Source organism: Zalophus californianus, chromosome 17 (genome assembly GCF_009762305.2).
Source record: "Zalophus californianus isolate mZalCal1 chromosome 17, mZalCal1.pri.v2, whole genome shotgun sequence".
In the NCBI taxonomy this organism is placed as follows: Eukaryota; Metazoa; Chordata; class Mammalia; order Carnivora; family Otariidae; genus Zalophus; species Zalophus californianus.
The window spans coordinates 14,198,057-14,223,195 of record NC_045611.1 but is presented as its reverse complement, the minus strand read 5'-3'; the positions used below and the strand labels follow the sequence as shown (position 1 = coordinate 14,223,195).

Here is a 25,139-nt window from a genome sequence, read left to right as displayed (position 1 = left end):
GCAACACTTTGATCCCTTCTGATGCTTCAAATCTATCTGATGTCTTCTTCCCCCAGAGAAAACGCTTGCTTTTAATGGGGCTCATGTGATTAGACTGGACCCACCTGAATAATCTATCTTCAAGGCGGCTCCTACGTTAAGCCACGTAACTTAACAGTCATGGGAGGGTTATCTCATCATGTTGCTAGGTTCCAGAGGTTAGGACAGAGCATCGGGAACCAGGGGGAGACATTTCAGGAATGCTGCCTACCACACAGCCCGTAGATGAAGTGACGTGTCAGTGCTCATCTCGTGAGTTTTGATGGTTGTGTTGTGGTTGTGTAGCAGAATGTACTTGTTTGCAAGAAATCCACACTACAATATTCAGGATGATGGAGCACCAGACCAGCAATTTACTCTCATATGACTTGGTATTAAAAAACAGTTCTTTGTATTATTTTCCTAAAATTATTCTATACATGTGCACACAGAGAGATAAAAAAGATAGCTGTGGACACATGTGTTTGTATATAAAAAGGAAAATATCTGGAAAAATTTAGAAAGATAGATTCAAAAGTTACCTGTGATTACCTCTGGGAAACAGAGTTATTTAAGGCAGAAAAGAGGTCCACAACTTTTATTTGGGGGCTATTTTTTAAAAAAAGAAAAAAACAAGAGAAAGGTCTTTGAAAAGGAGAGCAGGAGGCTTGCTGCTGGTTTTGTGACAGAGAGTGAGCAGATACAGGTGGGCCAGGCTGAGGCCAAGATTCAACGATGAGGCAACGGGACACATCAGCGCCGTTACCGTCCTGGGCCTCTCACAGAGCTTCCGAGAAATCAAATTTAGAATAAAATCCGTATTGAGGTGATGGGAACAAAGGGAACTTCTGCCAGCTGTGAAGGCGCGCCACACCCCAACAGCACTGCCCAGACAAGGTTTCCAGCTTCTCTCTGCCATTTGCTTTTCGGTATTGAAAAGACTGGTGTTGCTCGATCTCTTTAGTTAACAGTACACCTCTTTAGCACCTTGTCTAATGTCTTCAAGCACCTTGAGAACCTGTCTGCCCGATGGCACTCCAAGTCACAGATAATAAAGAAAGGGGACAGCAAGCACATTTTCCTGTGATGGGTTGAATTGTGTCTCCCCAAAATTGCTATGTTAAATCCTAAACCCTTGAACTTCAGAACATGCCCTTATTTGCAGAGAGGGTCCTTCCAGATCCTATCTTTACTGAGGGAATCAAATGAAACTGAGGCCATCGGGGTGGGGCCCACTCCGACATGACCAGCATCCTTGTAAGAAAAGATGAGGACCCGGACTCAGAGGGAAGACGATGTAAAGACAGAGGATGGCCACCCACGAGCCCGATTCTTGCGACTTTGTCTATGTTTGAAGTATTTTCAAAATAAAGTGAAAACTTTAAAGAAATAAAAGTGAAGACAGAATGAAAGAGAGTCAAGCTCGTCGGGAGCCCGGTGCAGATCCCAGGCAGCAGAGGCCTGCGAGGACCTGCAGCATCGGGGCAAAGCCCGGGGGCCTTCCAGAAAGGGCTGGGATTTAAATCCAGGTTTTAAATGGCTTTATTTTTCCCTCAAGTATTTTAATGTCCTTGCACTATTAAAGGGATTTGAGTCTAGAAAAAATCATGAATGGTTCATGGTCCGACAAGCGATTAAAGAAAGCCATGTATTGATTCCGGTGACACTCATGATTGGCTTTAACAAAAGTTGGGCTGGAGGAAGGGCTCGTGTGGGTTGGGGGATGTCGCTCTCCTCTCTCAATTCAGCCACAAAGGCCCGCCTGCTTTAGAAGATTCCAGATCAAGCTTGCCACCAACAACGTCCTCACCTCCGATGATCTGCTCCAATGGCATCTGTGATTCTGGTAAAACCCTGCTCCCTGGAAAAAAGAGAAAACAAAGCAATTTCAGCAAATGGTGAAGGACAGGCCCTGCTCTCGCTGGAAGCCCACGTTCACCTAGGCTGTCAGCACCGTCCCCCAGAGGCATGCCTCGTGCCTCCACCTAGGTCTTCACCCCAGGAAGGAAACCAATGTCAAGTATTCACAGCTCCCTGACCTCAAGCCAATGCTACTCAACAGGGATGCTGCCCGAACTCCTCAGGCCAATAAACACCACCATCTTCGAAGTTAATCTTGAATTCCTTGGCCCTGTTTGTCCTCTGTCAGTCTTTCCCTGTGTTTTTGAATCCTTTCTGAATGACGAATAATAGCATCTCCTTCACTTGAGTCATTCTGAATTGATACCACCTGAACTTCTATTTCAAGCCACCCGTGGCCCCACTCACTTCAAAAGGGCCTCCAGCTCCCGCTTGACCCTGCCCACCACGGGCGGCCCGCGGTAGGTGAGGGCCGTGTACAGCTGCACCAGGGAGGCCCCCGCCCGGATCTTCTCCAGCGCGTCCTGCCCGCTGCTGACCCCGCCGACCCCAATGATGGGGACTCCGCCTGCACCGGAACACATGCAACAGCGTGAGGAAGGGCAGGAAATGCGAGCACCTCAGTTGGCCTTCCACCCTCCGGCCCCTGGTGAATGCAGCAGGTCAGGGAACGCTGATTCGGATCAAACCCCAGAGCCCGAAAAGTCGCACACAAATGTGAAGACACAGGAACCAAATTCTTGCCTTTGGTGAGTGCATACATCTCCCGGATGGTTTGGGTTGATAAGTCCCGGAGGGGCTTCCCACTCAGCCCTCCTATTTCAGAGCGCAGGGCACCCTGGAGGCTGGCAGGGCGGCTCACTGTGGTGTTGGTGATAATCAATCCATCGATGCCCAACTGCAGTGTGAGACGGAGAAAGAGCCCTCCAGTCAAGGCACAGAGCTGGAGAAGCTTCCCTAAGGGTCTGAACCAGGAGCCGGGCCAGGTGCCCACACTACGGCCCCTGGAAGCAAGAGCCGTAATAGAGCTCACTATGCTTATAGAACAGGTGTCTGGAAGAGCCTCAACATAACCATAGCAGCCATCAGATATCGACTACCCATAAGGTTTCACTAGGACAGGGCTTAATCCTTAGAACCGCTCTGTTCAGTCCTGCCCAAGGTCCCTAGGTAGTAAGTGGTGGAATACGATTCGAACCCAGGACTTCCAGGTTCAGTCTGTGTTTCCACTACTCTCCTACGACACTGGGAGCTGGGGTCAGACTGCAGAGAGGGACATAATAGCCTAGTCTGACCCAGGATGCAAGCACTAGCCTTAAAGCCCTTGCTGGATGAATGTGAGCAAAGAGGGGAGGGAAGAAGTACAGGAAAATGACACATCCCAACATTGGCTTTGTATTCTGTGATGAGTTACATCATGACAGATACCAAACCAGCTCTCACTATCACAGAAAGGAAGCCATCGGCTAGTCCAGCTGGCCAGATGCCCCACCCCCCACCCGGCAGCGAGGGGCGTCCCAGGGCCCAGCCCGACTCGCACCTCTCTCACCACATTGGCGATATCCTCCTTGTCCTGGGCTGTGAGGTCGGGTGCAATCTTCACCAGCAGGGCTGGCTTGCGTGCTCCCTGCAGGGCGTCCCTCTCCTGCAGCACCTAGAGCAACACGTGGCCAGAGATGGGGACCCCTGAGGCCACAGCCCCCAGTGCACCTGACCTGCAGCCGCAGATCAGCATATTCTCACACATAAGCACCAGCAACATCTCCTTTTCCGGAAATACAGCTCTCAGTTATGCCAAAGACCCCCAGCAAGATGGATTGGATTATCTTGAACCAACGGATCCCCAAGATTAAGTCCCTAATGTTGTCGTTGGTATTAGCTAATATATGAAGGTTTATTTAGACTTTTTTCCTAAAAGAGATAACAAGGAAATACTGTCACAAGTACTATTTGATAAAGAGTCATCAAATTCATTCATTCAGTGTGCTCACTGCTAGGGACAGCGAGACCCAGCCCCCTGCTCTCTCAGACCTTCTGGTTTAACAGCAGGGACAGGTGCCTGAGCCATTAATCACTGTTGAGCGTAATCAGGGTTACGATAGAGGATTACGAGTATGGCAGGGGGTCCTATCGGTCCAGGTGCTAAGGACAGCTCCTCGACAGTGACGCTGAAGCTTCCTTCCCTCGAGAGAAAGAACCGGACAGGCTGGCGAACGGAGCCCGGACATGTAATTGCCTACCTTGGTCAGCAGGTGGCGCAGCTCCGCCTTTCCCTGAAGGCTCCGCAGCCCAGCGGTGTTGGGACTGGACACGTTCACTACCAGGTAGTCAGCCAAGGGGCCCAGGACGCGAACCCCCTCCGCGTAGTCCGCAGCAGCGTCCACCGAGGTCTTATTCTTCCCCAGATTTATTCCCAGTGGCAGCCCCTCTGTGAAGATCGCTCGTCAAGATTTTGTCCCCAAACGCCATTTCCCAGGCAACATGCTCAGGATGCCCGTGCACCTCCGCATGGGACCTTCCCGGTCGGACGGGCCAACACCACGAAAGCTGCGGGCGCGGCTGCCTGCTCACCGAGAGGAGCTCACCGTCCTTGCGCAGCAGTGGTCGGGGCAACTTCTAGGATGTTTTACTGCATTGTGCCCTTCTTCTTTTTTAAAAAATTTAGTGGAAGACGGTGAAATTAGGAGTGCAAATACTAGCCATAAAAAGGTAGGGCTCATAAATGTAATGACGACAGTCAGAAATGCACAGGCATGTCAGAAGGGGCAAATGTTTACTCTCAAGGGCTGTCTGTTGGCCTTGAGTCCAGTGACCCCGTGGGCAGTGGTGAAGAAACAGCAAGATTAAAGAATATGTACACAATACTGGAAAATGCTTTCCATTAATCATGCCTAAAGTATAGAGGTAGAATTCTTTTATAACTCAGAATTTCAGTTCTCTGAGAAGGGAGTCCCCCTCAGAACGAGGGTGAGCGCACATCCCAGCGGTCCCTGATGGCTCCTGTAGCCTGGGCATCATGGTGAATGCCCACACCCTTCACTCTCCAAAATGTCTCCATTTGCACAGTAAGTATGAAGGCAACCAACTTAAAAATCCATGGGATTATCGACTTGCATTTTGAACTTTTAGAAAAATACATTTCAGAAACATGCTATGCGTGAAAGCAAGAGGCTGTCTGTACTTGACTTGTAAGCTACCATGCTATCTGCAAAGGTCACTGGTATGTCAATGGTGCTGGCTGCTTTTTGGCAGCTGGTGGTTGGGAAAAGACCTGGAACAGCAAGTGAGCCTCCAAAACATGTGTCACGTCGGTGGGATCAAAGAGCAGCATCTAGTGTTGCTAACCACCTCTTCATACCCTAAACTGGTCACCCTTTTAATCACCAGCTTGAAAGTAAACATTCCCTGGGGAAGGGAGGTGAGGAGGGGGTTAGCGCCCAATTAGACAAAAGCTCCACAAGGCCTTCAAGCTTCCCAAGTCCAGCCTCCACCAGGCCAAGCCATCTGTAAACTGATTCTTCCCTCACAGGTAAGCTGGCTTCAAAAAGAGCATTCCTTTCATGCAGCTAATGTGTCTTCCATCAGCAGTTAGCTGCCCAAAGGGCCAAGACTTTGAAGTTAGAAATTTCTGAATTACTCTGTCCTCAAAGGGCACCACAGCTTTTGTCAATTCTGTTCCTTACTGTGCTCACAATAAGCTGTCTTCAAGTCTTCTAGCTGCTGGAAAACAACATGTGCAGAACTCTGCTCTAAGATTCTGCTTCACTCCAATCAGTGTTCGTGTTGGAGTGGGGTGAGGGGATGGGCAAGGGAGAACAGGGGAGAAAGCTTACACTGGGAACAAAGAAGGAAAGGATTTTAAAAAAAAAAAAAAGGAAAGGAAAGGAAAGGAAGGCAAGAAGGCAGGAGAGTATCACAAGCCGTGGAGGTCCTATTATAAGGTTCAAAGTTCCCCAGATGGGAAGGTCCATAGTACTCAAGGTCTGCATCTACCAAAGCCTGGGATTTCCAAACAAGGTCACGTACTCCTAAAATCGGAGATGGCCGACTGACTCAGCCCTTTCAACCTCACTTCCTCGAGCGAGTCTCATGTCCACAGGTTTTTCTCATCTCACTACCAAGCCATTTAATGAGACTAAACTCCTGGAAAGAGGTCCACAGGGACCCAGTGAGGAAAACGGCCACGGCCCCACACAATCTCAGAGGGCGGCTGGGAAGGTGTGGGGAGGACAAAACAGTGCAACAAGCGCTTATGTGCAGCCTGAGGGACAGCAAAGCAGAGCCGCCGGAGAACATTCAGCAGCGCCCCTGAAGGCAGCCTCCCGACACGCATGGTGTTTCTGAACAAGTCATGGTGGATATTTTCCCAAATGCCAAGATCAGCTCTCCCTGAGTAGGAAGGAGTATGAGTAATTTTAATTGTCTTCTTTATGCTTCGCTGTATTTACTAATGCTTCTGTAATTAACGTGCATTATTTACACACACACAAAAGGACAACAAAGCAAGACAGGAAGATGCGCTCCAGGCCAGCTCACATCTCAACCACCCATGTGACCACAGAGGAGCTGCTTTGTTCTGCTCACTTCCAAGCTGCCCCAGTTATGATATAACCCAGGTTATATAACGAGGCAGAAACTAAGCAAGTCTTTGCTAAATTGTGAAATTCAGTTAAACTCTTGGTGGCTGTGATAAAGCCAGGAAAATTCCCAAGTTCCATAGTGGTTTTTTTCCTATTACTCAGTCATGTTTATTTCACTAGGAATGTTCCTGACGTTTCTCCCACAGGTTTCCTTCCAATAAATGAAGAAAGCCCCTCTAGAGCACCCCCACTTTACCTTCTGTGAGCCTGGCCTGTTTCTCCTGTCTGGCCCGCAACCTGTGTTCCACCACCAAGAGTCCGTGACTGTTAAATCCGTATCTGTAGCACAGAAGTGGGTAGGGAAGGGACAAGGTTAGAGCCCTCAGCCAAAGGCAGAGACTTTGTAGAGATGGCTTCATGGTCATTTCCACTATACTTCTGACTTTTAGAAACAGAAAAAAAAAAAAAAGTTCTTAGACTTCCAAAGTCTAAACACCCCTGGAACTCCTAGAGAACCTGCCAGAACACCATCAAACATAGAGGGAAAGATTTAAATTTGTCAACAAGCTGCTCAGGTACCTAGCACTGGCAACAGCCCAGACACACCACATAGCTGCCCCAGACCTGTCTGGATCGGCCCCTACTCCTTACTCACATACTCCTCCCCCCCGGAGTGGCCTCTCTGACCACCCCATCTTCCACCTCCTGCCAGCGTTCCACTAATGCCCTCCCAGAGAAGAAATAATAACTGCCTATTGGCTAAGCCACTTTGTTACTTGCAGCCAAAACCACCGAACAGATACGTCGGCACCTGTTTCTGTGGACCTAATAAATTATTCCATTCATTCAGCAGGTGTTTACTGGGTACCCACTCCGTGCCTCCCAGAGCAAGGAGGCTGAACGCACAGGCTCTCCTCCCTCAACCACTTCTCGCCTATGGATTCTGCTGAGTACCATTGTCCTGGTACCTGCAGTTACCTGGGGAAGCCAAATCCAAAATCTATTTTGCCTGGAAATTCTGAAGATACCAATCCCAGCCTGCAATGCAACAGAAAGATCAATAACTTCATTTCCAATGCTGGAAAATTTCCCTGAAACAAGCACAATAAAGCAGGAAGTGTGGCCAAATAAAATTCCCAGAAGGCAGTCTTTCAGAAGGCCATCACTGGGCCCAAAGGTGCCTATCAGAATCTCCCAAGGAGGTTCTCAAAACTCTGTTACCAAAAAGTAGGAACTTTTTCATTTTCTGGGTTTGCTGCAGTGAATATTGCCTAGGGATTACAAAGAGAAGGGCTTTACATGATCTAGAAGGCTCTCTCTTACTAAAAGCAGCTGTACATGTGGATTATTAAATTTTTCAGTTTACTAAAGGCCAGGGCTACACCGTCCAATTCAAAAACTGCTAGCCACATGTGCTGCTGAGCACCTGAAATGTGGCCAGTCCAGTGTGCTCCAAGTCATGTGCACCCTGGATTTTGAAGACTTAATACCAGTAAAAGAAGGTAAATAGCAAATTAATCGTTTTTATTTTGATTATATGTTAAAATGACATTTAGAATACATTTAGTATTTATAGTTAAATATAATAATCATAAATAATAATTAAATAGAATGTTATTAAAATCAATTTCACCCATTTCTTTTTCCTGTCTTACTGGGGCTACACAAATATTTTAAGTTACATACAGAGCTCACATTCTATTTCTACTGGACAGTGCTGAGCAAGGACACTGGAGCAACAATGCGGAAAAAGCACAAGCTCTGAAGTCAAATTTAAGTCCAAATCCATACCCAAGCTCTCTCGCTTATGATCCCATGATTATAGGTAAGTCATGTAGCTCTCTGAGCCTCAGCGTGTATGTGCATTAAACTAGAATACCAAAACCTGCTTTTATGCCTGCACACAGGAGATGCTCAACATGGTTCCCGAACATTCCAAATAGCAGAAAAATGTCCACACTGTAGACAGAAAAAAACCGGCAGATCTTACATCGCTGAGTGCTCTGCTGGGAAGAAGGCCTCCCCTGTTATCTGTGGGCTATTCATCTACCTGTTAATGACAGCTTGGTCCTCAGGGAGGCGGAAGACTCTGGGTCTGGGGTTTCCTTCCTGAGGTTTCGGAGTCACACTGCCGATCTCAACAAAACCAAAGCCCATCTTGTAAAGTCCGTCCACAGCTTCCCCATGCTTATCAAATCCTGCAGCAATTCCAACTGGATTTCGGAATTTATGGCCCAGGACTCTCACTTCCTAGGAAGAAGGAAACAAAACCAGAGGTACACAGGCTATGCCGGTATTTGTCCAAGGGCAGGCCGCAGCATGTCTAGGTCAGAACTACCTACAGAGCTTGTTAATCAGGAGGTGTTCCGAGAGCACCTACCAGCATGTCAGAGTCTTGAAACGTGGCACGAGGAAGGAGCCCCAGGGAGGTGACACGAACGGCCAGCCTGTGGGCTGACTCAGGGTCCAGAAGCCTCTGCATAGCCGGCATCAAGTGTTCAGCGTAGAAATGTTCATCCCCCATAGCTATGAGGTAGGAAGTGAAGAGAAGTCCTCCACCCCCCAGGATGACCACAGCATCCTGGGCCCGCTTCTGGGGGGGGGGGGGGGCGGAAAAAAGGCCCACTGAGATTCCTTCCAGGCCAGACTGCAGTAACTTCTCTGAGCCCTTTACACCCATGCACATGGGACATAATGACATGTCACATGAAGCAATGTCCCTAGCCTTCTGCTAACACTGGTCTCCTTCATTTCCAGTTCTGCTCACACATTGACCTCTACTTTCAGTGGCTGTATCCACACTTCTGACAGTCATCGTGCCCTGAAGGACTCCAGGCCAGAGGTTTCAAGAGAGGCAGTATTGCCTCCTAGGGGACCTGTGATAGGCATTTTGGAGGAATGCTAAGAGATTTAGTGGGCAGGACTCAGTAAAGGCAGACATCCTGCATTGTTTTAGGCCATCTGACAGATGAATTGTCCCTGTCCTGTATGACTTTTGAACATCTTACACTCAGTATGTAAAAAGTATATTATCTGAGCCTATATTCCACCACATAAACACAAACTATCTCCTGCACAGTTTTCATATACATTGATTTTTCCAGGAATGCAATTCCCTCATATACTGAGGGACAACTGCACTATTTTGCACAGAACATTACCAAGGATTGTTCCCCATTTCAGAGATCTCAGGAATGGTATAGTGCTTTGCTTGGGTGTTTGACAATAAAACATACCCGAGGCGCTAGAATTTTTTTTCTAAGATTTTATTTATTTGTCAAAGAGAGCTTGAGTACAAGCAGGGGGAGCAGCAGGCAGAGGGAGAAGCAGGCTCCCCATTGATCAGGGAGCCTGATGCGGGGCTAGATCCCAGGACCCTGGGATCATGACCTAAGCTGAAGGCAGATGCTCAACCGACTGAGCTACCCAGGCGCCCCTGAGGCTCTAGAATTTCTAAATAGAGGCTTAAACACCTGACTATATCTCACTGAGTCATGCTGTAACACTTATATGCTGAAATGCATGTTATTTTATTATAAATTCCTTTATTTCTCTTTTATATTCCAGTTAGGACATTCGTTGAACTTTTAAAATTATACAAAGACATTACATTATATATAAATTCTACTTCAGGATAATAAAAGCAGTTGGAAAATATTTTTTTAAAGATTTTATTTATTTGAGAGAGAGAGAATGAGAGACAGAGAGCATGAGAGGGAAGAGGGTCAGAGGGAGCAGCAGACCCCCCGCTGAGCGGGGAGCCAGATGTGGGACTCGATCCCGGGACTCCAGGATCATGACCTGAGCCGAAGGCAGTCGCTTAACCAACTGAGCCACCCAGGCGCCCGCAAAAATATTTTTTTAAAAAGGAGCATCAGGTCTTATTGAGTCAAGAATCACTATCCTGTTCAAAACGTGCTTCATAATGCTTTTCTCTAGTTATCACTGCCAGGTGATGAGTCATTCATTCATTCATTCAATCATCTGCCCAACAGTGATAGAGCACTCTTGAGGTGGGCTAAGCAGGGTCCCTGCCTCTCAGGAGGAGACAGTCACTAGTCAGTGATCACGCAAATATGTAACTGTGAGGACTGCCATGAAGAAGAAAACGTATAGGGTAATAACAGAACCCAAACCAATCTCAGAGGTAGAGGAAGGCTTCCTTGAGGAAGTGACTTAACGCTGACATCCAAAGGATAAATAGAAGTGGACGCAGTAGGGGGCAGGAAAAAGAGTAAAGGCGCTCTCAGTGGCAGACGGTAAAGAGATGCACCCAAGGAAGAGAGAAAGGAGAAAGGCTTGTTGGAAACCAAGGAATGAGGAAAAGCACAGCTTAAAAAGGAGCTGGGGAGATAGGCAGGGACCCTGGCCAGAATAAAGATTTGAGTTTTGCTCCCTACACTAGTGACGTGATCAGATCTGCCCTTGAGGATCACTCCCAGCTGTTAATACATAACAAGTATTTATTGTCTTGCTTCTAGTCTCCAGCGGACTGTAGGAATGCCCCTTAATGTCAATCAACAAGTATCTGTACGCGGTTACACAAGCCCCTGACCTAAAATTTCATCTAGAAGGGCTGAGGCCATGTCTTAGTGTAATTTCATTGCACGTTGGATCCTGCACACGGTGTTAGGCGGTCATGTGTTCATTAAACGCCCGTGTGCCAGGCTCAATAAAAGCCCACGTGCGTTGGCAAAGACCTGCATCTATCCAGACTGGAACGTGCCGTTACACGTGTTAATGCGCACGCACGACCATCTGCAGGTGTCTCCACACACGCACAGTCGTGCCCAGGGGGGCCACGACCTCGGAGCCGAATCCCGTCCACACCTCGCCCAGGTTAGCCCTCTATTCTCCTCTAGCCCCGCACCTTGCCCACACTACTCGCAGCCGCACAGCCCACTTTCTGAACTCACTTTGAGCTGTCTCCACGCCATGCTCCTTCCGCCACTAGACCCGCCTCTGGCTCATTTCCATTGGAGGAGATGGCGGTGAGCCCTCCAATCACCAACCCCTGCAGCTGCCACTTCGCCAATCGCGGGGCAGGAGGGTGGGGCGGGCCTCCCCGCGGCGGAAAAGGCCTCGCTCCGCCCCGAGGGTGTGTCTGGACGCCGGCGCGCGCAATCACGGCGGCCACGCCCCTTCCGCTCCAGGCTCTGGGCTTGGTTGCTACGTTGTGCGGAGCTGCCGGGCGCTGGCGTTGGGAGGTGCGCGCACCAACTCTCTGGTCCAGCGGCGTGGGGGAGAGACATCGCATATGTAGATATTCAGTTCTAAGCAACACTCTCACCAATATCTTGATCATTTAAGCAGAACATTTGATATGCTTGTGCTTTCGATAAACCATGTATTGAGAGTATGTATCAGACGCCCTAAAAAGGGTTGGAATGAATTACCGCACTGTGTGAGATACCCGAGTTGACCTCAGAGAAGATTCCATCGCATCAGGTTTCACTTAAAAATGCCTAAAACCTGTGTATGTACGTAAGTATGTGTGTTAATGAAGGTGTTGGGAAATCTAGACTTTGTAGCAAACTCCTGCACCCGAATGGTTCCATTGAGGCGAAGACTTCGTGGACTCCCTATTTAGAAACCTTCCAAATTAATTGGATACTCTTTTTTCCTGGCATTTCAAGACATTTCGGCTTTCTAGTTTCAGTTCCCACTACTGTCTTCCCAAGTGCCCGCCCACCCACCCCCCAGAATTATTTCTCTTCATAAATACTTTCCACTTGTATGCATTTACTCACATTGACTCCTGCCAGGATGACTGTTTCCTCCATCTCAATATGGCCAAGTGCTGGAAATAATTTCTTCCTCATCTGAGCCTTCATAGATATATGCTGTACCTGTCCAGTGGCACTGTATTTATTAACTACAATTGTTAGGTCTTTTTTCCCTTTACTAGACTGTAAACGTTTTGAAAGTAGGGAACATGCCATATTTATCTTTCATTTGATTACTGCAGTGTTTTTCAAACTGAGGGAGTGTATTCTTGGCATAGACACTTAAGAGAATATTTGATACTGGTGTTTTTCTGTAATGATTTTTAAAAGTAATATAGGCATCATTTGGGCCGTTTGGACAACCAACTGAACCCTGAAACCTACCAAGCTATTTCAGTGCCCACATTTATTTGTATTCATTATCATATTTTGGTACCAAGAAAGAAAAGTGGCTGAAATAAATGATGGATGTTCTGCAGGTGAAGGATAAATGACATGCTGTATGAACAAAGGTTTTTCAGCAAGTTAAATAAAGAAAAGTGGTGAGAGAATGGATTTTCCCTACAGCATGAAGTAGCGTGCATGCCAAATCAAAACAACCTGTGTGCATGCCAAATCAAAAGCTAGTACCGTCAGATAGCTATTTAGTGCAGCACGTTTTCATTTCATTGATTTTCAGTTCTGTTTGTATTTAATTTGTATTCTTTCATCAGATATTTATTTTTTGGTTTTGATTATTGTGTAAGAGCTTTAGCATAGAGTTCATCCCTAGTTTTATGTTTGAATGTATTTAAAAAACAGAATACAATAATTTAAATATGTACTGGGGGTCTGTAAGAATGGTTTCCTTTAAACACACACACACACACACACACGCACAATACATTTCTCGATTTTTAGCAGCACCGACTTCGATATTCATCATCTTCTACTCTGTAGCCTAGGCTTAGCAAATAAAGATCTATTCTAAAGCTGAAAGCACAACCGGTTGTGTAAACGCAGGTGGTGTGCCCTGTAAATGGCCATTGCTTTATTGATCTTTGCTGTTTGTTTTCAGCTTATAGGGACTCCACCTGGGTTCTTAAAAACAGGAAAACACAAAGCCTTTTATCTCCTTGACAAATTATTCCTATTCCTAAAAGAATGATACTAATAAATATGACAAACCCACCAAGAATATATTTAAAGGACCGGACAGCTGCTGAGCCCCCACACTGTTCTTGCTCACAGCTCACAGAGAAAATGTTCTTCAGGGGAAGAATCTGGCTTTGCTTATCCATCAGAACAGGTATCATTCTAGGAAGTGAGCTAAATATCCCAGAGCGACATGGTAAAAATAACTGTTATCAGCTTAACAGGTTTCACTGCAGCTACGAGGAAGCAGAAGATTACTCTCGTGTCCAGGGAGGACACCTTGCTTATGCTTGAAACCTGGGGGTCCGGGATCTTCTCTGGGACTCTCTGGAAGAAGGGAGTAAGTGCTGGATTGGGCAAAATCTAAAGCAGCTGGGAAAACGTCAAGAAAAAAACAACCCAGGTAAGGCTCTGAGACAAGTGTTTACAAAGGAAAAGTCCTTTCCTTTTATTCTGGAACAGGAAAAAGAAAAAAATTTCAATCTTTCTGCTTTTGTACATAGAAAAATCAGTCGCTTTACTTCATTACCACAGTTCCTCTGAAGTATTTATATTTTTGGGCTTCAACCTTTGATTTGTCTGCGCAGCAAAGATGATGAGATTTTCTCAGAGTTTATCAAAAGCTAACACCTGATATTTCACTGAAAGTAATGTGTAGGATTCTGAAGTGGGAAACCTTTTATGGCCGCTTTGTTCCTGGTAAATATCTCTTCCTAATTCAGAAACCAGGAGAGAAATGATTTGCCTGTTACTTTTCTTACAGAGATATTTTCAGAATCATGCACCATAATATTGTGGTCTTGGAGAAATATCCAAGGCCCTGTTAATATCACCATCATCATCACTGAAGTCTAGGTAAATTAATATGAAGCCTTGTGATAACGCATAATATGAAAAAATAAACAATCTGTAATGTGTGGGTGTGGTGTGGAGAACAAAGGCAAAAGAAATATAGAAAAAAATTCAGTCTCCTTACAACTTAAGCCCATTGACAAATTCTTGAGACAAGCAGGGTGACCTTCCTCCAGAAGCTTACCTGCCTCAGTGTTAATATTTTGCTAGAGCCAAAAGGCAACCTTAGCTTGACATTAGCCTAACTTCCAGGATCCTGCAAGTCTTCTTTAACATATAAAAATCCGTTTGGAAACTTCATCTCTTCCCGTCCCCCCAAGATATATGTTAGCAATCATCCTTCAAACATATGGCCCAGTGATACCCATCTGAAGGGTCTTGTGACTAAGGTTTACTAGACAGTAGAAAATGACCCCTCAAGGTCTGGGAAACCTTGCTTCCAAATTCCTTAGAGACTTCCTCTATCCCTCAGCCCTTCCCAACTGGAAAGAATGTCATCAGTCACTCCTCACAATCCTAGGCAGCATTTTCTGCCTACAGGTCCTGTCCCAACGTTTAATAAAACCACCTTTTTGCACCGAAGATATCTCAAGAATTCTTTCTCGACCATTCGCTCCTGGACCCCCAACAACATAACACATCCGGGAGATATCCTAAGTTGCATCTCTTAGAAGCTAGCAAAATTTGGTTTTCATATTTACTTTTAAAAAAGGTTGATTTTGGAATCTGAGGCTTATCTGGGTCTGTTCCTCTTTTGGTAGGTGTCGTGCCCCCCTGGCCCCCAGAGCCCCCCAGCTGCACTTACATGTCCCAAAACTCCAACTGGATCTCATCAAAAGTGGACTTGTGCTCCCCGGGGCATTCTTTCATTTGCCAGGCTGGTAAGTGATGAAGCCACATGCCACCAAAGTCATAATATCTAGAAACTGATTCCACATAAGGACGGCATGTGAGAGTATTGGTTAAGGAGTCTGTGCCATGAAAGGGAGGTATATGCCAAGTGACGTCCAAAGACTGAAGGAGGCAACAGACCAAAGAAAAAGGCTGACAAGTCCAGCTTGACAAGAAATGGTTTATTAAGGGGGAACCACCCAAGAGGAAAATGCTTAAGAATAGCTGTGCATCCTAGTTCCGTCTCCAGGGCAGATCGAGGACATTGTGCCCCAAGGTTTACTTACGGGTGTGGTTGGACGAGAAGAAAAACTGGGGATGGGGGTGGGGGGAACGTGCTTAAGAAGGTTTATCGTCACAGCATCTGAGTGATAGCGCAGAGGATGCATGTAGAGATTTTGATGATACTGATTATAGATCGATCTTCATGATACTGATTAGAGTGAGAAACTGTTCATCTGGAATGACTTTCAGATACATCCCACTCTGGTAGTTATTGCTGTGCCTGGTGTCGCCTTCCTTTCTAGACTTGGGCGGCGTGTGGGAGAAGGTGTAGCAGTAAACTCCTTTTTCCTCATGTGCACCCCAAACCCATTTGGCGCGTGGGCTTATGAGGGAAGACTGCAAAAGCAAAGGGGGAGAATAGGATATTGGTGTCGGAAGATGAGAAGGTGAAGGGCAAGGAGGCTGTTGTGTCGGTTTGCGTCCTAAGGAGTACGTGGTGAGAATGGTGTGCGTACAGTGGGCTGCGTGATTTTTCTTTTAATGTACGTTTTTTCCATGGTGGTTGTATCCAGCATTTATTCTTAGTTCATTGAATTCTCGAGGACCTTACAATGTCGCAGTCTGAGCCAAAATTTTGTTCCACTTTAAAAAGTCACAAATACAGTCTTGTCAAAATATGAAGCATCTATGGGTTTTTCATAAAACAGAACACATTGCAATATTTCTCTGTTATAAGAAAAAAAAAAAGATCACCTGCCTCAAATACTGGGTATTGAAAGAACCCAGTATATCAAGGTAATAAATTTTCGATTCCCAGCTTCTCATTCTCCACCCTTTCAAGCTCTCTGTGATACGCTTGCCCGATTTTGCCATGATAGCACGCTGTTGATGAGGCCAAGGTTGCGAGGCCAATCTCTGCGTAAATCAAGTGTTCCTGTGTTTTGTTATCACAAATGTGAGTGTGGCTCCTTACGATGGTGAACTGCTTTTCATCTTGACAGGAGGTTATTTGGCCCAACTCATCTCCAGGATAGGGAAAGTAATCCTTAATACCAATGATGATGATTTTCCATTCATTTTTCACTCTCCAAGAGTTGAGTTTTTAGACATTTTCACCTACTGTTGGTTTTGGAGTGAAAATGCATTTTTCTGATATCACTCAAGTACTTGCAAGAGATTACTGCTATGGAATATGAAATGTTTGTGCAGAAGGTAATCTTGGGCAAAAAGAATTCTAGGGGCATCTGGCTGAGTCAGGCATGCGACTCTTGATCTTGGGGTTGTGAGTTCGAGCCCCATGTTGGGTGCAGAAATTACACATAAAATCTTTAAAAATAAACAAAATTTTACGATAAAAAAATAAAATAAAATCTTTTTAAAAAAACAACAAAAAACGTTTTTAAAGAGAATTCTATTCAGGGGTGCCTGGGTGGCTCAGTCGTTAAATGGCTGCCTTTGGCTCAGGTCATGATCCCAGGGTCCTGGGATCGAGCCCCGCATCGGGCTCCCTGCTTCTCCCTCTCCCACTCCTCCTGCCTGTGTTCCCTCTCTCTGTCAAATGAATAAATAAAATCTTAAAAAAAAAAAATTCTATTCAGTTATCTAAGCCAATTCAGCAAATTCTGAACCTGCTTTCCCATAATGAGATTAAATGTTTCTGTAGTTAAGAGCTCAGGCTCTAAAGTCAGACTTCTGAGTTCATGTCTTGATTCTGGGACTTTCCTCTTGTGGCCCCTGGGCAGTCCTTCAAAGGATTGTCATGAGGATTAGTAGATAATAGAAGGAAAGTATTAGAACAGTGCCTGGCAGTTATTACTGTTACTATTATGAAATTTCAATTTTTTGTGCAAAGTTCATTTCTGCTTCTAGATAGTATCACATTCATGTCAAAGGTCATTGGATCTCTTGGAGATCTGATATTGCTAATTACCTTTAAAACTAAAGTATTGGCACAATGTAATTGCTTAGTGTTCCGAAATAGCTATTGTTGGGGCTCAGCCAGAAAAGCATGTGACTCTTGATCTTGGGTCGTTAGTTTGGCCCCATGTTGGGTGTAGAGATTACTTAAATAAATAAAAAATGTAAGAAGGAAGGAAGAAAAAAAGAAAAGGAAGGAAGGAAGGAAGGAAGGGCAACTGTTATCATAGTGTTTATACGTTTTATTGTGAACTTAAGAAATGCCTCTTCCGGAGCGTCCGGATGGCACAGTCGGTTAAGCATCTGACGCTTGGTTTCAGCTCAGGTCATGATCTCAGGGTCGTGGGATCGAGCCCCGCGTCAAGCTCCGCACTGTTGAGCTGAGCGTGGAGCCTGCTTAATTAAGATTCACTCTGTCCCTCTCCCTCTGCCCCTCCCCACCCTGCTCCTGCACAAGCTCTCTCTAAAAAAAAAAAGAAAGAAATGCCCCTTCCAAAATAACATGTTGGTGGGAGAAGTGTCTGTAAATTTGTTCCTTAACATTCGAAAGAGAAGTCTAATGTTTCATATTATGAAATATTGTGGCCCAAAAATAGAGAAATGCAAATTAAAGCTGAGATACCATTTCCCCCCATCAGATGGGCATAAATCCACAAACTTAACAACATACTCTGCTGGCAAGACTGTAGGGAAATAGGTACTCTCATAAATAGTTAATGGGAATGCAATAAGATACAGTTTCTAAGGAGAGGAATATTTGGCAGTCTCTAGCAAAATTGCATTTACATTCTACCCTTTGACCCAGCATTCGTGCTGCTGGGAATCTATCCCAAAGTTACACTGGCAAAAATATAAAAAGACACACGCATGAGGCTATTTATTGTAGGTTTCTTTGTAATAGCAAAAAGGTAGAAACAATCCACATAACCTTCTAGGGGGACACTGGTTGTCAAGAGAAATAGGATCAGGGACTGAGAATGAGGATCAGGGACTTCGTTGTCATTGGAGGTAGAGTAGAGGAGGAAATAGGAAGAAGTCCTCTCAGAGAGCAGAAGCATGACGAGACCCGGCGAACACTATAAGATTGTTAGGCTTGTGATCCAAATTTAAGCTGAGATATGGTCAGTGAGGTTGTATGATTTTTGTCAAGCCACGTTGGGCAGCATGTGTGAGAAATAGCAAGTCTACATAAGGAGGCATGTTCAAGAATGTTATTGTTCACCTACTGAACTCTTTTCTCTCTACCAATAGGAATTACACAACACGAGGAGAATATTACACTTAGAACATAATTTCTTAAAATGAACTTAATTCTATCTTAGTGTTGACCCAATCGGTGGACCTCATTTTGTGACGTTGGAGAGTAGAAGGTATTGGGATGTCAAGAGCAGAAGAGCTCCTTGAGAATTCCTACGTTCTTAAAAAAAAAAAAAAAAAAAAAAGATAGTAATCTTTAATTTTTGTTGTTTTGATTATCATGAATGTGCTCTTGACAGCTATTTTATAGACTTACAGCTAGAGCTATGTACTAGAAATTCTCTTTTCCACTGGCCTCCGAATAGAGGCCTTTCCAGACCACGATGAAAGATCTGGCATTAATTCTCATTTACACTGGAGACCCGAGAAGATAAGGGGAGAAGTCACAGTACCAAGAAACAGAAGGACCTCAGGGAATGGGTAGGGAAATCAATTCCTGCCTGGAAGGATGCACAGGATTAGTTTAATGCTGAAGTGTGTCATCATAACCCCATGTACCCCATCAATATCTGTTGCGTTCTGTTTTGTCTCCTCTTATTGCAGTCTTTGATCTCATTTTATAGGTACTACTTTATTGATGGGCCTTTGGCCATCTTCTTTTCACATGTGTCCTAATAAAAGACAGGGTTTTCTCCCACAAAATTTTCCATCCAAAAAGTCTTCTTCAAGTCCTTTCAGTATTTCACATTGTGGTATTTTCTCTCATTTTTTTTTAATTTTGAAAAATAAATACTATTTGGGGAAGATGCAGTAGCCTGAAATTACCTCAATCAATACCAGTGTCGGATGATTATAGAGATCGCCTGACCAACCAGGTAGAAAAAGAGACAAATTTAAAGTGCATGTAGTGATTATTCTGGGGGATATGACCTCACAACTTCAAGTTTTAGATGTCTTTGTCAACAAGCCCTCCAAGGATCCCTTAAAAGAGCAATCTAGAAAGTGCTGTTGTAGAGACATGAATAACTATCTTAAAAACAAACATAAAAATTAGCTTTTCCAGCTGCTTTTGTAACTGGGTACTTGTGAGGTCGGGAAGAAGTGTTTTGTGATAGCAGTAGATGAAGGTAAAGTTGGTGTAGTTTTGAAACTGTTACATAATTACAGAAGTCACTCTCTTGATAATTAAGGCACTGAGACTGAGGATGCATTTGAAGAGTTTCAGTAAAGCCATGTCATGGAAAGCGAGTTTCCAGAGCAGTGCGCCTAAGTAAATACACGACTACAGATAACATGTCATTTTAAACATGCCTTTGTAGAACAAGTTAACTAGACATTTGACTGTTTCACCTATATCCTTAGAAATGACATAGTCAAGTTTGCTCCCAAATAACTATCTTTAAATCTCCTCATTGAGAAAGGAGGGCATTGCCTTATCTGGGGAGTTGCCTTATATTTATGTACATACGGCCCTTTGAAAAAAAATTTTTTTTTCAATTTTTAAGTAATCTCTATACCCAATGTGGGGCTCAAACTCACAACCCTGAGATCAAGACTTGCATGTTCCTCTGACTAAGCCAGCCAGGTGCCCCCCAAGGTCCTTTGAAAATTTTGTGTCACTTTGTTTTACACTTGTTCCTATTAAATTTTGTGTAAATGGGTCTAATTATTTGATTCTGAGAATATTTTTATAGTAGAGTTTATCATACTTAAATGGGTATTTTAATAACATGTCATTTCTTGCCTTCTTCTGTGCTTTTGGGTTCTAATCCTTTCTTGCTACTTTCTTCTGTCCTTTGTTGGAATTTTACTCTTCCGTACTCTTGTTTAATTGTTTGCCTTCAAGGAGTTGTTCTTTTTGAACACATTCCTGCACCTGTGTTTCTCTAATGGTTGGGCTCAGGAGTGAAACAGTCTCTTTTGAAGCCCCCTCATCTGGTTAAAGGAATATAGCACATGTTAGTTTTTCCTTCCCCACCCTCCCTCCATAGATTTTGTTAGTATAGTCTGTGAGTTTTATTGAGGTTATTGTTATATTGGTTTGTTTTTAATAGATTTTATTTATTTATTTACTTATTTGAGAGAGAGTGGAGGGAGGGAGAGGGAGAGGAAGAGGGAGAGAATCTCAAGCAGACTCCCCATGCTGAGCACGGAGCCTGACGTGGGGCTCGATCTCACGACCCTGAGATTATGACCTGAGCCGAAACCGAAAGTTGGACGCTTAACCAACTGAGCCACCCAAGCGCCCCTGTTTTTTTATATGTAACTTAAGAATACCTTTAAAAAAAAAAACTTTTGTCAAAGCCATATTTCCAACAATTGAGAACGTATATCTGTTTTAACTGGTTTCACATTTAGCACCAATCATTTTTATGCCATAACTTTACCCTTCTTGAGCTCTTAAGTTTGTATAGTCTCTATTCCAGTTGTTTTTACAAGAAAGATCCATTGGTGGAAATATTTTGGGAACTCAAGGATACTCAAAATGTCTTTCTTGTCCCTTCCCAATAGGCCATGTTTTAGCAGGATGTACAAGTTAAAAACATAGGGTCAGTTGCTGTAACAGAAGTCAGAATGGAAGCTTGAACAAATGGAATTTCCTTTCTCTTCCACATCACAGTGTAAGTAAGCAGACCAGGGCTGTTAAGTAGGCTCCACAGCTTAGGAGACCCAAAGTCTCCCTGCCTTGTTCTGCTGTCATCACCTTGTGACTTGCATCTCATGGTCTATAAACGCTGCATTAGCTCCCCGCCTCCGTGTTCGCATTCTATCAAATGGGAAGGGGAGAAGGGAAAATGGGAAGCCTGATCCTTTCCTTTAAGGGCACAGCCTGGAAATTGCACCAGTTACTTGTCATATCCCACTGGCCAGGACCTGATCACATGGCCTTACTGCTGCCAGCAAGGAAGGCTGGGAAATGTAGTCCTTTAATGGGGCTACCATGTTTCCTTCAAAGGAAGGAAGACACAGCAGGGGAAGTAAGCAGTAGTCTCTGCAATACAAGGAACATTATTTCCTTTGTCAGTCTTGCCCTCAAGACTCTGCAGACACCGTTCTCTTGCTTTTTGGCATTTCTGGTTACCGTGGAAAAGACTACGGTTAGACTTTTTTTTTTAATAGGTAGCCTTTTTTTCCTCTATCAGACTGTAAAATTCTTTAATCCTTGTAACATGGAAATTTTCTCAGCAGGTATCCACGTCACTTTTTGCTGATTTTGCCTAGAATGTGATGTTATATATACACATTTTTCTATTCTCTTTTACCTATTTATCACTTATATTTCATTAGTTCTAGTTTTATCCTTAAGAAATACCAGTTATCCAGGGCACCTCGGTGGCACCCTCTGCTCCTCCTGGCCCCTGCTCACACATAGGCTGTCTCTTCAAAACACTACAGAGAAAAAAGAAAGACGTGGCAACTAATCAGAAGAACATCTCAGAACTCTGTCCTCCCCCAGCAGTAGTGGTTAGAATGATTCTGCTGCTAAACATACATATCAGTCCTATCAACAGCAGACAGACTGTTACAAGAAGAGATAAAGGTGGCAGAAACAGGCTTGCTATAATCAGATAAATTGTAATGGGTCTAGAGCACATGCCTTGAAGGAAGTCAGCCTAAGTTAATAGCAAATAGCCATGTGTGTTAACACTGATAGTGCCTTCAGATCATGGTTTTCTTGGAAAATGTGGAAAGGGAATGAAAGCAATAACCGTGATCTGGTAAAATGTTGTCAACGATTGTTTTCTAAAAGTATCAGACTCCAGGGACTCCTGGCTCAGTCTGTTAAGTGTCCAACTCTTGGTTTCGGCTCAGGTCATGATCTTGGGCTCCTGGGATTGAGCTGAGTGGGGAATTAGCTTCTCCTCTCCCTCTGCCCCCCCCCCCCACCAATCGCACACTCTTTGTGTGTGTCTCTCTCTCAAATAAATGAATAAATCTTAAAAAGGGCGGGGGGCACCTGGGTGGCTTAGTCAGTTAAGTGTCTGCCTTCTGCTCAGGTCATGATCTCAGAGTCCTGGGATCGAGTCCCGCATTAGCCTCCCTGCTCAGTGGGAAGTCTACTTTTCCCTCTCCCTCTGCCCCTCACCTCCACTCATGCTCTCTCGCTCGCTCGCTCTATTCTCTCTCTCAAATGAATAAAAAAATTTAAAAAATTCTTTAAAAGTATCAGATTATGGCCATACCACCTTGAATGTACCCGATCTCATCTAAAACTATCAGAAATATGCTCTGATTTATTAATAGGGAGCTTCTTTTGGTAAAATTATGAGGCAAATACTTCCACGGTAATATTTAGGTACTGGCAACTTTACGATTGATCTGATTTAAATATTTTTATACTGAGGGCCTTTGAAGAGTAAGCAGAGATTAGACGTGAGTGATTTGTGACACTTCAGCTCTGGAATCCTAGTTTGTCTACAGAATTATCAGTGGGAAATGGTCACTTTAGTTTACTATATGAAATGATTTGCATTGTTTTTTGCCAAGAATAAGACGTCCTCAAATAAATTTCTATCCTAGACTTTTACTTGAACTTAGTCTGCTTTCTTCTTTCTGTGGCAGCTACTCATCCTGCAACCTCCTGTCACCACACTGCTCACGCTGATCTTGTAAGTACGTCCCTTGACAGCACACATCTGGGATTAGTAATCTCTGTCATTCCTGGTGGGTCCCACCGGAACGCCACTCTGGCTCACTGAGTGCCCCGGATACAGTGTTCTCATAAGGAAAGGAAAGTACTTAAATGCAGGAAAGAACCAGGTTGAATGGATACTTTACTAACGACAGTTTTTTTTTATTTTATTTTCTTATGTTAATCACCATACACTACATCATTAGTTTGTGATGTAGTGTTCCATGATTCATTGTTTGCATATAACACCCAGTGCTCCATGCAATACGTGCCCTCCTTAATACCCATCACCGGGTTAACCCATAACCCCCCACCCAGAACCCTCAGTTTATTTCTCAGAATCCATAGTCGTAACATTTTTAAAGCCAACTCTGGCTTTCATTTTGTTACAATTATCATTTGTTGGTTGGTTGTTTATTCTCTGCTTCATTCCAAAAAGGACTTGTGATATCTTACAGAAGTACATGCAACACGATAAAATTCAAATTCCTTTTATTTTTTTAATTAATTTTTTTTTAAGATTTTATTTATTTATTTGACAGACAGCGAGAGAAGAAACACAAGCAGGGGGAGTAGGGAGAGGGAGAAGCAGGCTTCCTGCCAAGCAGGGAGCCCAATGCGGGGCTCGATCCCAGGACCCTGGGACCATGACCTGAGCCGAAGGCAGACGCTTAATGACTGAGCCACCCAGGCGCCCTCAAATTCCTTTTTAAAAATGGGGGAGGGGGGCGGAGCAAGATGGCGGAGGAGTAGGAGACCTAGATTTCGTCTGGTCTCAGGAATTCAGCTGAATAGGGATCAAACCATTCTGAACACCTACGAACTCAACAGGAGATCAAAGAGGAGAGTAGCAACAACTCTCTGAACAGAGAAGCAACCACTTACTGGAAGGTAGGACGTGCGGAGAAGTGAATCCGAGGCGATATTCGGGAAGACAGACGGAGGGCGAGGGGGCCTCCGCCGGCCGCTTCTGGCAAGTGCTAGAGCCGCGGAGCACAAAATCGGAACTTTGAGAAGTCGGCTCCGCTGACGGACGTCGCTCCAGTGGCTAAGCGGGGGGTGGAACCCTCACGGGACAGTGTGGTCTCGGGACCCTTGGGGTCACAGAAAGATCGGAGGTGCCTGAGTGCGGCAGAGCTCCCGGGTATTGGAGCGGGGAAGCCGGCTGCAGAGACGGAGCCGAGGCGCGGGCTCTCAGCTTGGGGTGGCCATGAACCGACCGCGGGACAGTCAGGCCACTGCTCCTCCAGCAGGGACCCAATAAGCGGCAGAGCCGGGGAGACTCCCCTCCCTCCGCCGGGAGGAGCGGTGCGGGAGCGCACCGCGGGGATCTGCTGGGTTTGGAGACTCCACACGGGGTCAGGTGCCAGAGATACAAACGCTCAGTCACAGGCCGGGTGAGCATGGAGTGCGGCCAGAGACTGGGGACACAGGAGTGACTGCTTTTCTCTGGGGGCGCACTGAGGAGCGGGGCCCCGAGTTCTCAGCAACTCCGGGTGGAGATTGGGAGGCCACCATTTTCGCCCTGGTCCTCCAAAGCTGTACCGAGAGCTTGCAGGGAACAAAAAGCTCCTGAGAGCAAACCCGAGCAGCTTGCTTAGACCAGACCGACAAGGGCGGGGCAATTCCGCCTCCGGCAAAGACATTTGGATACCACGGCAACAGGCCCCTCCCCCAGAAGATCAGCACAAACAGCCAGCAAGCCAAGACCAAGTTTACCGATCAAGGAGAACAGGAGAACTCCAGCGCTAGGGGAATACTGCACATAGAATTCATGGCTTTTTTTTTTTACCATGATTCATTAGTTCATCAAAGTTAATTTTTTTAACTATTTTTTAATTTTTCTTTTTCCCTTTTTCAACCAACATCTTATCAATCCCTTTTAAAAAAAAACATTTTTTTTTTCATTTTTAGAGTCATATTTTATCCCTTCATAGTAGTTACCCTTATTTTTGGCATATATTTATAAGTTGTTCTCTCTTTAAAATTTTGAGATACAGTTTCTTCTAACAGATCAAAATATACCCTAAATCACTAGTGTATGGCTTTGTTCTAGTCTCCTGCCTGACCACATTCTCTCCCTTTTTTCTTTTTTTTTTAAAATCT

The 25,139-nt window shown here is 44.9% G+C and overlaps 2 protein-coding genes across 5 annotated transcripts in view; one reads left to right on the top strand and one right to left on the bottom strand.

The window, feature by feature from the left end:
• Nucleotides 1-1,542: 1,542 nt before the first annotated feature.
• Nucleotides 1,543-11,413, bottom strand: DHODH (dihydroorotate dehydrogenase (quinone)). Of its 4 annotated transcripts, none has more exons than XM_027618988.2 (9): nt 11,375-11,413; nt 8,839-9,051; nt 8,509-8,708; nt 6,715-6,797; nt 4,119-4,306; nt 3,428-3,532; nt 2,623-2,776; nt 2,287-2,446; nt 1,543-1,879 (listed from the first exon to the last, which is right to left on the bottom strand). In XM_027618988.2, exons 1-9 carry the CDS (start codon nt 11,393-11,395, stop codon nt 1,825-1,827), a joined length of 1,179 nt encoding a protein of 392 aa, XP_027474789.2. In that variant the 5' UTR covers nt 11,396-11,413; the 3' UTR covers nt 1,543-1,824. The 4 variants fall into 4 exon arrangements, with proteins under 4 accessions (XP_027474789.2, XP_027474790.1, XP_035580774.1 ...); XM_027618987.2 differs by having other exon boundaries at nt 1,825-1,879; nt 3,419-3,532; XM_027618989.1 differs by lacking the exon at nt 8,839-9,051 and having other exon boundaries at nt 3,419-3,532; nt 11,375-11,403.
• A 2,013-nt stretch (nt 11,414-13,426) lies between these two features.
• The window catches only part of PKD1L3 (polycystin 1 like 3, transient receptor potential channel interacting), a 61,960-nt gene continuing 50,247 nt past the window's right edge, over nt 13,427-25,139 (top strand). The window contains 3 exon segments of the mRNA XM_035725260.1: nt 13,427-13,721; nt 14,932-15,051; nt 22,964-23,010. Of these exon segments, the coding sequence (XP_035581153.1) occupies nt 13,427-13,721; nt 14,932-15,051; nt 22,964-23,010 (462 nt within the window).

Excerpts from the sequence above, each read along its gene's own strand:
- DHODH (XM_035724881.1), bottom strand. The coding sequence starts at position 9,159 with ATGTCATTATGTCCCATGTGCATGGGTGTAAAGGGCTCAGAGAAGTTA. Across the intron at positions 8,709-8,838 it reads TTCAAGACTCTGACATGCTG|GAAGTGAGAGTCCTGGGCCA; the intron begins GTAGGTGCTCTC and ends CCTTCTTCCTAG. Across the intron at positions 6,798-8,508 it reads GACCAAGCTGTCATTAACAG|ATACGGATTTAACAGTCACG; the intron begins GTAGATGAATAG and ends TCTGTGCTACAG.